This window comes from Oncorhynchus masou, chromosome 26, assembly GCF_036934945.1.
Source record: "Oncorhynchus masou masou isolate Uvic2021 chromosome 26, UVic_Omas_1.1, whole genome shotgun sequence".
Lineage (NCBI taxonomy): Eukaryota > Metazoa > Chordata > Actinopteri > Salmoniformes > Salmonidae > Oncorhynchus > Oncorhynchus masou.
The window spans coordinates 17,445,604-17,457,622 of NC_088237.1; the positions used below are offsets into that span (position 1 = coordinate 17,445,604).

Below are 12,019 nucleotides of genomic sequence, written 5' to 3' on the forward strand. Positions count from 1 at the left end.
TTTATCAGTGCATTCGTAACAACCTAACCATTACGAAACTTCTATTAGATCAAATAACCCTCACGTATCACATTGCAATTACATTTTTTGTTGATCAAATTCAACACACTCATTGACCTCCATACAACAATTATTTACTTTGTGGGCTTATTTTCGTGGACAGATTTTGGGTGGAGTAAAATCTCTCGCTTCACCTCTTCCTCTCTGATGACCCTAAGCATGATGGGATGTTAATTGCTTCATTAACTCAGGAACCACACCTGTGTGGAAGCACCTGCTTTACATATACTTTGTATCGGTCATTTACTCAAGTGTTTCCTTTGTTTTGGCAGTTACCTGTAGATGAAAACACTTGGGTGAACTGTTGGAATCCTAGAAACAGAATGATTTATATTAAAAAGCAAAAAAAGTGTCATCGTTGTCTGGAACAATCTGTTGACTGCATTTGACCTAACAGAACAGCATGCAAACTTATAGTGAATCTAAAGAGGAGCAGCTGCGTTGCTTGATGGGGCTGGGCTTGAGTGTGTGTGACGCAGCCACAACTATAAAAACAGACGCTACACATGGCTGAGAGGCATTTCAAAATATTGCATGCAATATGAATCTTCTTGCGACATGAATATTGCACGACAATATTGCGATTTTGATGTGAATTAGATGAATTATGCAGCCCTATATGAATTGACAGCATATGTAGCCTTTGAAATGTATGTTATTTATAGTGCAGTGTGTTAGTAACGGCCTGATATATGAACATGTGAGATAAGAGAGGTATGAGTGTTTTTAGTGTGTGACTGCGCACCCACGTATGTGCGGGACTGAGTATGAGGAAGCAAGTAGTAGTCCTAATGCTATGGCGGTACGTGTGTGTGGGTTGAGGGAGGGGATCCCATAGAAGCCATTGTTCTAAATCCCTAGGGTCCCAGCCTGAGAACGTGGTCCAGGATTGTTCACGGTGCGCTGGGGCAAGCCCATAGGTTGGGTTTGGAGCATCCTGTCCTGTTTACTATGAATAGAGAAACAGAGAGAGAATGAAATAAAACAGCAGGTTTACCACAGAGTTCACCACAGAGCCTCCTCAATATCTCATCACTGATATTCTCTTAGAAATACCAGATGTTTATAAAACTGTATGCAGTTAACACTGTTTTGTGTTTGTTCACTCCAGGTCTTCTACTTCACTGTACTGATGCTAATCCAAAGCAACTACCCTCATCCTCTTCATATATAGCCTCTATCAACACCACAATTACAGCTGGCGTCACAGCCACCCCGTCACCGATATCAACTCAGGTGACTAGTGTAGTCTCTAACACAGCCACCCCGTCACCCTTGTCAACTCAGGTGACTAGTGTAGCCTCTAACACAGCCACCCCGTCACCGATATCAACTCAGGTGACTAGTGTAGCCTCTAACTCAGGTGACTAGTGTAGCCTCTAACACAGCCACCCCGTCACCAATATCAACTCAGGTGACGAGTGTAGCCTCTAACACAGCCACCCCGTCACCGATATCAACTCAGGTAACTAGTGTAGCCTCTAACACAGCCACCCCGTCACCAATATCAACTCAGGTGACTAGTGTAGCCTCTAACACAGCCACCCCGTCACCGATATCAACTCAGGTGACTAGTGTAGCCTCTAACACAGCCACCCCGTCACCGATATCAACTCAGGTGACTAGTGTAGCCTCTAACACAGCCACAATCACGACAGCCAGCGTCACACCTGGGACCAGCAGTGTTACTGCCGTGGGTACTCCTGGAACAGGGGACTCTGGGTCCTCAGGAACCCTCACTCAGACCACACCGGACACTACAGGTGAGGGTCTATCTCCCAACACTTTCACTTTCAAAACACCTATCACTCACCGAGCATAGAGTTTGGCTGTAGTCTCAAAGGAATTAAAACCCTAAAAGCTGAACACTTCTTATCCCATGCGGTCATGTGTGATTACACCATGGAAGTGAGAGAACATTCAGACAAAATTGTCCATTCTCTTATTTATGCTTCTAGAAGAAGTCACACAGCTTTCAACTACAACGTCGGTGGGCCCAACCCCATGGTCAGCATCGTCCTTTCCTTCCCATCACCCCTCCACATCCAGCCATGTGGGTCCAGGCAGCAGTCTTGCTACCACCACGACCAGCACACAGGGAAGGATGGTGTCTACAACCACGGCTGAGACTACAACTCCTCCCAAGACCTTTACGGTATGACAGAAAGAGTTTAACATAAGAATTGTCAGTCTGATTCAAGAAAAATCTTCTGAATCATAACGCACACAAATATGACCTGAACTATGTCTTTTTTCCTGATTTTTACAGTTTGTCAAGTCCCAAAATGGAGAGGTAAGGGTTTCTCCTTTCTACTGTCATCCTAGATTTGCTCACGAGTTTAGGTCTGCGTTTACATTCGGTTTCAAATGACAAATGTAATGACAAATCCTCAGTTGCAATTTGAACCATCTTTTCAGAGTGGTCCTCAAAGACCAGGATGGTGAAAGCCTGCTCTGACCTCTACCCTTCCCCTGGTCCTATAGATGGGTTGGCTGACATCATGAAAACAATGTGCACGTTGAGGCAGAATTCTGTGTGTTGTTTTGGTTCTGGATGGCCAGTTGGTTAGCAACAATGACAAGCTGCCATGTGGGGAATCGTAGGTGGTGCGTTTCAGCTATTTTTATCTTGTTATTGATACCATGTCTTGAGGTATTTTGACTGATATAATTTCTATGCTAATATAAAAATCTACCAGCTAGCTAACCAACAACTGTAACAATGTATTTGAAAGACAAGTGCTCATTGTGCAAATGTATTTAGGTTTTCAATAAACATTTGGAGACAGAGTTAACATGTTGACAACAATCTAAGTAAACCATGTTTTGCCCCATAGTTGCACACGCTTCTGTTTTGTTGCTCAACAACCAACCCGTCTATTCTCAACACAGAGCGACACTCGTTTCCAAAGCCAGGACAGGAAGTAGTGGAAGTAGAGCATCATATTATTAAAAAAGGATTCCGCAGGCATTGGGTGGAAAAAGTGTCTTAGTGGGAAACCTTCCTGCCTTTCGCTGGTTTCCGTTTTTCCCACACCTCTCTCACGTTCTTCCTCGCTCTCATTCTCCCTCGCTGTCTATGAACAGCTGCTCCGCTTCAGAAAGGACAAGAATAACTGACACCTCATTGTGCGGGAAATGCTGACGTCCCACCTTTGACCTTTCCCTCGACTCACCAAAACCAGCGTTGTAGCGATGGTTGTAATGATATCATAGTGAAATGACATCCGCTCAGCAATTGCCACTCTTTAGATAGATTCACTAAACAAGGCATGTTGATTGTTTTTTGTCCCGTTCATAAACTATGGAAACATTTGATGCAACTTAGAGCCTTACAAACGTGTTTTTTTTTCTCTCGTCAGAATTACGAGAGGAAGGACCTGGAGGAGCTGTGTCGACAGCTGATGTCTCAGATGCACGATGCTAACTGTACTCTGACTGTGAGAGAGAACAACGGACACACTACCTTTGACAGCGTGGTAATGACCGGTAAAGGTAAGTAAAACTACCCAGTCCCCACGATTCAGACGCTTCCAAAGCAATTAAATAGAGCACACCCTGTTTCCTAATACTAGTCTTGGCTGTATGAATTGTGTTTAAATACATACTATTTGAGAGGGTTTGAGCCAATTACTGTCAAGGTCAAGTACCAGAAGTGAACTGTTGTAAATGAAAGTTTCCTTTGATTTTTTTTTAGTGGACAACTCTGTCATCCAGCAATACTACGAGGAAATCACCAGAGTAAGTCTAATTAACATTGTGTACATATCTCCCCGAATGTCATCATAAACTGGCTACTAGAGAATATGTAAAGGTTGTATTTGGAGGGAGGCGTGCCAGAGTGGGTCCTTATTTACTTTTTCATCTATTCTGTCAGAAACCAAGCGACAACATGACCCTGATTGCCACCTTGGCATCCTGCGGAGCTCTGCTGGCCATGATTGTAGGCTTCGCCATCTACGCCTCATACCACTGCAAGTCCTATCGGAAGAACCTCCAAGTAAACAATTTGAAAATCAAACTACTCTACAATCAATAATGTCTGTCTGTGATATGTCCACATTCTTGCTAAAATACTTACTAATAATAGTTGAGCTATGCTTTGAGGGTCCTCACCCGAAATCTCCCCTCATCTTCTCTCAACAGCAACACCTGACGGAGGAGCTGCAGACAGTGGAGGACGGTTACCATGACAACCCCACGTTGGAGGTGATGGAGGTGCAGCCGGAGATGCAGGAGAAGAAGGTGGCCCTGTACGGAGAGTTCAACGACAGCTGGATTGTCCCCATCGACAGCCTGCTCAAAGAGGACATGCCAGACGAGGAGGACACTCACTTGTAGAGGAGTAGTGGAACAGACAGGGGTGCTACTATAATCCCTCGACCAACTGACTATCCCTTCCCTGCACCGTTACAAGGGCCCTGTTTAGTAGAGTTCTAGCGCCAAACGTTGCAGGTAGAAATGTATTCTATATAGAATATATACAACTTTAAATAATGGTATTTGAGAATTGCACAATTGTGACAGTTCTATGCAATGCATTTCTAGCCGCAACACTTTTAATGTTCCTCCCCACTGAACCAGACCGAAGGCAACGACAGACACCAACTGACAAATCTGGAGAAAATAAAACACCCAGATGACAGGTTCTGGAAATCCATCCGGCATAAACGGGTGTCCAAGTCCCATCGCTGTGGCCATGGAAAAGTAACAGGCCATTTAGTGGATACTACACCAAGCAACATTGTGTCTAGTTTTAGGAGATATTCAATATTTGGGAAATGTAACTCTCAAACATACACAATCCCATTTTAAGAGCCATTGAGTGTTTAAGGTACTTGATGTACCGCTACACAGTTATTGATTTAATTGGAAAACCAAACACTCAAACCACCAATATTTCAGGGTGGAGTTTATGAAGCGGTCTAAATTAAAATCTGCATGTTTTTTTATGCTGTAATCAACGTAATCCCCAAAAGTGCATTGAATTGTACACTTGAGCACCTGTACATAGTATTTTCTTATATTTCCAGAGAAAATGGAAGCTGAAATTTTGTAAACTGTAACACTGCCTTTATGGTTAAATCTCAATAGTATTGATTTAGAGAAAATGACCTCAGGATAAAGTGAAATAATCATCCTGGTGAGTGAATCTCAGCTCTGACGACCTGGCATTGATGCTGTATAGAAGCCATATACTGGTTCAACTGAGCACAGTGAACCACACTAACGAAACAACGGGCTCCATGGAGACGCTGCTGGGACGGGAGCGTCTACAGATATGAAGGGGAAAAAACACTGTAAATAGTTGTTTGAAAATTCTAAAAGAACTTGACCAAGGACCAGTTTCCTGGACATAGATAAAGCCGACCCTTGGACTTAAGAGCCCTTTCAACTATGCTTTTTAGTCTAGGACTGGGGTTGCTCTGTATCAGGGAAGCTGGCCCCTAAAGATACATATTTTCTTGTTTGCTGATGTTGAAGGTTACATAGGCCTCTGCACATTTTATTTGTCACATTTCTATTCAGTTGATTTGACGAAAAAGGGAATTTAAATATCCATGTGATTATCTGGCAAAATGTATTCCAATTCATGTATAATTCACAAGGACACAATAATTCCCAATTATATTTAAACTGTAAAATCAACCAACACCAAACAATCCACCACTTATTCCACACATTCCTGTGTCGTTTGTCATTAGTTCTGTACAGTCGCTCACTCGTATTTTATTTCTTTTACACAAAAATATTTAGCAGTTATTGTATGTATTTATGGTTTGTTTGCTGATGAAGCCAAACAACAGGGGGTCTGACACACTGGAAGCTGCACCTCATCTATCATGACCAGGGCAGCCATGTTCTTATACCAATAAAGATTTGCCAATAAAAACACACTTCTTTCAAACAGGTGTTGTATTTTTTGTAACTTTTCACCAATGGTAAATTGATGAAACAATCAAAATACAAAATGTATAGTTGCATCCCAACTGGTTACAAACAAATCAAAAGACCGGAGTCATTTATTTAAGAAAACCTGAACAAAATACAATCTTTATTCGTTATGTACATTACATACAATGCAATTCTACAATAGGCTCTCTACACATTCACGTTATCCAGAGTAGTGCTCATTCACGCACTCTAGAGTACCCCACATACTCCTGAGTCCCAGTTGGGGAGATGAAGGGTGCAGATGAAGAACATTCCATTAACCTGGAAATTATAATTTCCTTCCACTCCCAAAAATAAAATGTATTTGGCATTGTGATATATATATTTCCTGCAAAGGTGCTTCTTTCATGTTTTCTTAAGCTGATCTTTTATTTCTGACAAAAAAAAAGAAACCACTGCAAAAGTCTTCTATTCTGTGACAACGACCATAAATAATGAGTACGGCCTAAATAACAGGTTTTATTACAAATCTATGATGGTAAGTATGACACTTTCTCTCTGGATCTCAGGTCAGAGAGCTAATATTTACTAAGCTTAATATGGTGGCAGCAGAAGACAACCATTAGCAAACAGACACAAAGCACACACACACACACACACACACGTTTCAAGCTCACACACTGTAAGCATACAGGGGTGTACACCCTGCACACAAGCAGCAAACGCACACAGAAATTATTGTGATTCAAATTAATCTAATTCTGATTACTGAGGACATGAGTGCAAACGAACGGAGAAATCGGATTTGATCACTCACCTAACAATAAGATCAGAAGTCTTGAACCAGATGTAATGAATCTATTGGGACGTAATGTACAATCTGCCAATTTTATTAGGATTTTGATCAAGGATTTTGTAAGGATTTGACAAGAAAAAGCATGTCTAAAGTTTGGCTCTACCACCCGACAGGACTCAAGCACCAAGTGTTTGTCTCATTGAATGTGAATAGTCCCACCCTCTCTGGTTATCTGATAGTGGAGTTGATTGATCTCAAAACAAAGGGGATGGATATTTCACAGACTCCATAGGCCTTTGCCTAGAGTACTCTGCATACTGTACAGCTGTCTCTGAAAAATGCTAAATATATAGACAATACATACAATGTAATGGAAGACGAGGCTGCTACTATTCTTGAGGGAAAAGGGGATAACTTCAATCATCTCTCCTACTGAGATTAATGGAAGAACAATATGAGGCAAATGTTTGTATTATGTTACACAGGTGGACTAGACAAAATACCCTGGCGATCCGAGACAAACACACACAAGCTATATCAAAGGGCATCCTCAGTTCCAGCATAATGATTATGAACCAATCAAAAACATTTCCTGTACATCAAAACTTTGGCTGGAGCCACAAGACAGATACCATTTGATAACTTGGTGTTAGAGATCACTTGTGAATGCTCCTATCGCCTTATTCTGAGTAAGAATGAAATCTAGTGTTCTGTATTTCTTTAGGTTAGAATGAAGAATGTCCTGTCATCACTGTTTGCATGAGAAACAGAGAGAACCCAGTAATCAGGCCATCTCTTAAGAGGGAGACTGGGCTCTCCCTCAATGAAAGCAATCATTCATTCTTCCTTCCATAAAATAACTTCCATCGTCAAAGGGAGATACATCTCAGCCAATGAGATCATAGGTGTACAGATGTGTTTGTACAATAAAAAAAACTCCATGATACAGCAGAACCATCATGTTGCAGTTCTCTTACGAGATGGGGAGTGAGTTTAAAAAATAACATTCATACTTGGAGACTACATTTCCCACCATGCCTCAGTGACAGAACCATGGTTGCATCACACTAAAGCTACAGGAGCCATTACCAGAATCCCAGGCTTTTGACAACTTGACAATGTTTTCCCCCAAAACTCATGACTGAATTTTACATTGATAGAGGATTTAATTGACTTAACTTCATTTGACATATAAATTGTGTCTTAGGATCATTATTCTATTGTTTCTATATAACACAATTAACATTTTGACACAGTGTGAAACAGCATGGCAGACAATTATAAATATGGGGTATATAATATGGCCACCAATAATACAGACAGAGCAAGCAAACAAAAGCATGAACTTGGTTGACGGTATATTCAACGTACAACGCACTGACAGGGTGTCATTACGTAACAACTACTTTCACAAGCAGGTTTGTGTGAGTGAGTGTGTCAGAGAGACGGATGCAAGACCGAGCGGAAAATAAGAGACTCCTCCTTGATCTAACAGGCTACTAATGCCAAGCAAACTCAAACGCAGCCTGTAAAAGTAATGTAAACCTCACAAATCAAATCAGTTATCACAGATATGTTTGGCAGAGTTCTGGGTTATTTTTGCCCTGTTAAATCAGTTTATTAAACAAAGACTATCAGAGTTTTTTTTCTTCTTTTTCACACAGTGATATTCAGTATCAACCCCTTTAGATCACAAGTGGCCTGACCCTCATTTTCCGTTTTAGTTGTTGAAGAACCAACGTCCTAAAGAGGAGGTCAACAAGTGCAGTCCACGAGCAGAGCTCCACTGAATTTGGAAGGGTCAAGTGTAGAAAAATATTAAGTTTGGCTTTGGGCCGGCCAATCAGAGTCTTATTGGCGTATGGTGGTGGTGCATAGGGTTGTGGGGCGGGGCTAGAGTGTGATGAGGTCAACGAGGTTACCCTTGGGTGGGGTCATGGTGTCCGGGAAGAAGTTGACGAGCATGTCGAAGAGCTGCGTGCGCTGGGCATACGTCTGGTCCACGTCTGAGAAACCTGAGAGAAGGAGGGAGACGGGTCAGAAGAGGGGGAGAGATGAGGGAGGAAGAGAATGTGAAAGAGATGGGAAGAACGGAGAGGGGAAGAGAGATGGAAAGGAATAGAGAGGGAAAGAGGGACAAGAGAGAAGGTGAAGGGAGAGAGAGTGGTGGGAAGAAAAGACCCACTTCAATTGCTCAATCTCCACAGGAAGTCCTATGAGCTCAAAGGTCACATACATGCTCAGAAGGTCATGTGGGAGGATCAAAATGAAGGTACGTCAGAAAGAAGGGCCGAATGGGGGGGGGGCGAGAATAATCGTTCCGTTCATTGGTTTTCATCTCCTGTGTGTCCAGTGAAGTAGGCAGAAGGCTCTTACCCAGAGGGATGAAGTCAGAGCTGGACTTGAAGAGAGCCGAGGGCAGGAGCTGGAACTGAATAGTCACATCGGAACACAACATCTCAGTCACTGAACACTAACAACACCGCCAACAAATACACTTCCATTATTCCTGCCAATAATATAAAAAACAATGAACATCAAAACACAGGCATGGAATGTTACATTATCAAACCACTTCATATGTTTATTTTAAAGGTTACCGATTAATTAGGGCCGATTTCAAGTTTTCATAACAAATCGGTAATCGGCGATTACGACCGATTATATTGCAATCCACGAGGGGACTGCGTGGCAGGCCGACCACCTGTTACGCAAGTGCAGGCAGCAAAGAGCCAAGGTAAATTGCTAGCTAGCACTAAACGTATCTTAGATTTTTTTTCTAACTACACATGGTTGATGATATTACTAGTTGAACTAGCTTGCCCAGCATTGCATATAATCAATGTGGTGCCTGAAATGGTGTTACTTCTCTTGCGTTCAGTGTAAGTCAGGGTATATGCAGCAGTTTGGGTCGCCTGGCTCGTTGCGAACTGTGTGAAGACCATTTCTTCCTAACTAATACCGTAATTAATTTTCCATAACACTGAATTATGACATAACATTGAAAGTTGTGCTATGTAACAGCAATATTTAGAGACTTAGGGTTGGCACCCATTCGATAAAATACGGAACGGTTCTGTATTTCACTGAAAGAATAAACGTTTTGTTTTCGAAATGACAGTTTCCGGATATAACCATATTAATGACCTAAGGCTCGTATTTCTGTGTGTTTATTATATAATAATTAAGTCTATGATTTGATATTTGACAGAGCAGTCTGACTGAGTGGTGGTACCTATTAGAACATCCAATAGTCAAAGGTATAGGAAATACAAATGGTAGAGAGAGAAATAGTCCTATAACAATTACAACCTAAAACTTCTTAACTGGGAATATTGAACATGTTCTCATGTTCTGAGCAAGGAACTTAAAATGTTTTACATGCACATATTGCACTTTCTTCTCCAACACTGTGTTTTTGCCTTAAATAAAAACATTTTTATTTATTTGAGACTAAATAGATTTTATTTATGTATTATATTAAGTTAAAAGAAAAAAGTGTTCATTCAGTATTGTTGTAATTATCATCATTATATATATATATATATATATATATAAAAAATGTGGTTCTCCAATAATCGGTATCGGTGTTGAAAAATATTAAATCGGTCGACCTCTAGTTTACTTGATCTAAAAGCACAGTTGAATAAATAACACTGCACAATGTGCAAGTACCCTTCTCCCTATCAGTCAACCCTCCCGTCCCTCACCTCTTTGGTCTCGTCAGGGTTGGTGTGGTCCACGGTCAGAGAGAGGTCGTTCTGCAGGTATTTCAGAGCATTCAGAGGCTCTGACTGGGCCTTCTCCTCAAACCTAAAAACACACACGACAGATCTTCAGGTATACCCAACAGAGAGCTTGAGGAAATCCTTTAGCCTAACCTACAGAATCTCTGTACCACACAAGGTGAAAATATCACTGCAAAGACTGCAAAATGAACGAGGAGATAATTCTTCCCTACAATGGCAAGACATGGCCACTAGGTGGAATCAGTGTCAAAGCAGAACCCAAAACTAGAATTGTGTCATAACTGCTATACATTTGTCTCCACTGTTTTGCTATATGGTACAGAGAGGTTATGGTTCAGTTCCAGGTGTCTAGTCCATTCTCTGGTTCTGTACCTGTACTTCCTGATTAGGTATCTGCAGTGTCGGAGCAGGTACTCTTTGGAGGGGCGACACAGCTTGAGGGACCAGAAGTCATCCAGACGCATCTTAGGAGAGCACGACTTCCCTGGGTTTCCTCCAAACAGGTAATGTACCTGGACACAAAGAGGAAAAATAACACTGGATATATTAGCACAACCGTCAATACTCTCAAAACTGCAACTGGTCTCAGATCATAATGATAGCTTGAAACAGTTTTAATAAAATGTTGTGCCCTTATGCTTATAGCATTTTGTAGAAGTGTGTGTGTGTGTCCATGTTCTTCACTGACATGCTGCTTGTTATATTGATGCATCTTAGCCTGGTTGATGTCATGTGGCGGTCTAAAACTGATGTGTTGATGCTGGTCTCTCTTGAAAAATAAATGTTCTCAACCAGACTAACCTGGTAAAATAAAGGTCAAATATTTGTTTTTAAGTGTGCGCGCGTGTGTGACCTTGTGCATTTCGTCGTAGACCAGCTGGTGTGCGAAGCGTGGACAGGGCTCCTCCTCCTGTAGAGCTTTACTGGGGTTCTCCTTCACCGCCTGGTCATTCTTATACACACACGACCTACAGCATGCGCACACACACACAGTACAACAGTTAGTACGCACATAGCCTTAACCCTGAAGAGGAACACCCATTGTGTTTCTATACCTTAAAAAGGAAACACGCCCACACACCCCGAAGCAAATACTGGAACACACTTCTAGACAGCCTCCTACAGAGAAACACACAAACATTGACTTCATTTACTGGACACTCAGTAAAAAGAACAGCTGGGGAAAGAAGTGTACCGGAACCAACAGCAGGCAGCACTTTCAGCCTGTTTTCTCACAAGCACTGTTTCAACTGATCAAATTAGCTAGGCCAAAACAAAGACTCTCTCCATGAAGGTGCAGAGGTACAACACACACACGCTCTGAAACACACCCTCTGAAAGAACATTTAGTTCTCTTTTGAAGGGCAGAGAGATTATGAAACTCCCTTTCAGGTCAGGAAAGCCTTTGAAATATGACACCACTGGTTGATGATTGTATCAAAGCGTCTTATTGTGTGCGTTTGCCGGTGCGTGGGCGTGTGCAACTATACTTGTGGGGACTAGAAGTGTCCACAAGAAT

At 41.8% G+C, this 12,019-nt stretch overlaps 2 protein-coding genes across 7 annotated transcripts in view; one reads left to right on the forward strand and one right to left on the reverse strand.

The window, feature by feature from the left end:
- The first annotated feature begins 1,422 nt into the window (after positions 1 to 1,422).
- Positions 1,423 to 5,955, forward strand: LOC135514911 (podocalyxin-like). The gene is made up of 7 exons (XM_064938632.1): positions 1,423 to 1,823; positions 2,019 to 2,215; positions 2,330 to 2,353; positions 3,423 to 3,555; positions 3,758 to 3,801; positions 3,938 to 4,060; positions 4,207 to 5,955. The coding sequence occupies exons 2-7, from the start codon at positions 2,165 to 2,167 to the stop codon at positions 4,399 to 4,401; spliced, it is 570 nt and encodes a 189-aa protein (XP_064794704.1). The 5' UTR covers positions 1,423 to 1,823; positions 2,019 to 2,164; the 3' UTR covers positions 4,402 to 5,955.
- A 127-nt stretch (positions 5,956 to 6,082) lies between these two features.
- The window catches only part of LOC135514910 (muskelin-like), a 34,747-nt gene continuing 28,810 nt past the window's right edge, over positions 6,083 to 12,019 (reverse strand). For 5 of the 6 annotated variants that reach the window (XM_064938628.1, XM_064938627.1, XM_064938626.1 and 2 more), the window contains 5 exons: positions 11,354 to 11,468; positions 10,873 to 11,012; positions 10,462 to 10,564; positions 9,128 to 9,182; positions 6,083 to 8,766 (listed from right to left, as the gene is read on the reverse strand). In XM_064938628.1, coding sequence (XP_064794700.1) covers positions 8,645 to 8,766; positions 9,128 to 9,182; positions 10,462 to 10,564; positions 10,873 to 11,012; positions 11,354 to 11,468 — 535 coding nt within the window. In that variant the 3' untranslated portion in view covers positions 6,083 to 8,644. Of the gene's footprint in view, positions 8,767 to 9,127; positions 9,183 to 10,461; positions 10,565 to 10,872; positions 11,013 to 11,353; positions 11,469 to 11,555; positions 11,620 to 12,019 lie in introns of those variants that run through there. The other variant, XM_064938631.1, reaches the window with a different exon arrangement.

Coding starts and splice junctions, on each gene's coding strand:
- LOC135514911 (XM_064938632.1), top strand. CDS start 2,165: ATGGTGTCTACAACCACGGCTGAGACTACAACTCCTCCCAAGACCTTT. Junction 3,556..3,757: donor CGTGGTAATGACCGGTAAAG/GTAAGTAAAACT, acceptor ATTTTTTTTTAG/TGGACAACTCTGTCATCCAG. Junction 4,061..4,206: donor CCTATCGGAAGAACCTCCAA/GTAAACAATTTG, acceptor TTCTCTCAACAG/CAACACCTGACGGAGGAGCT.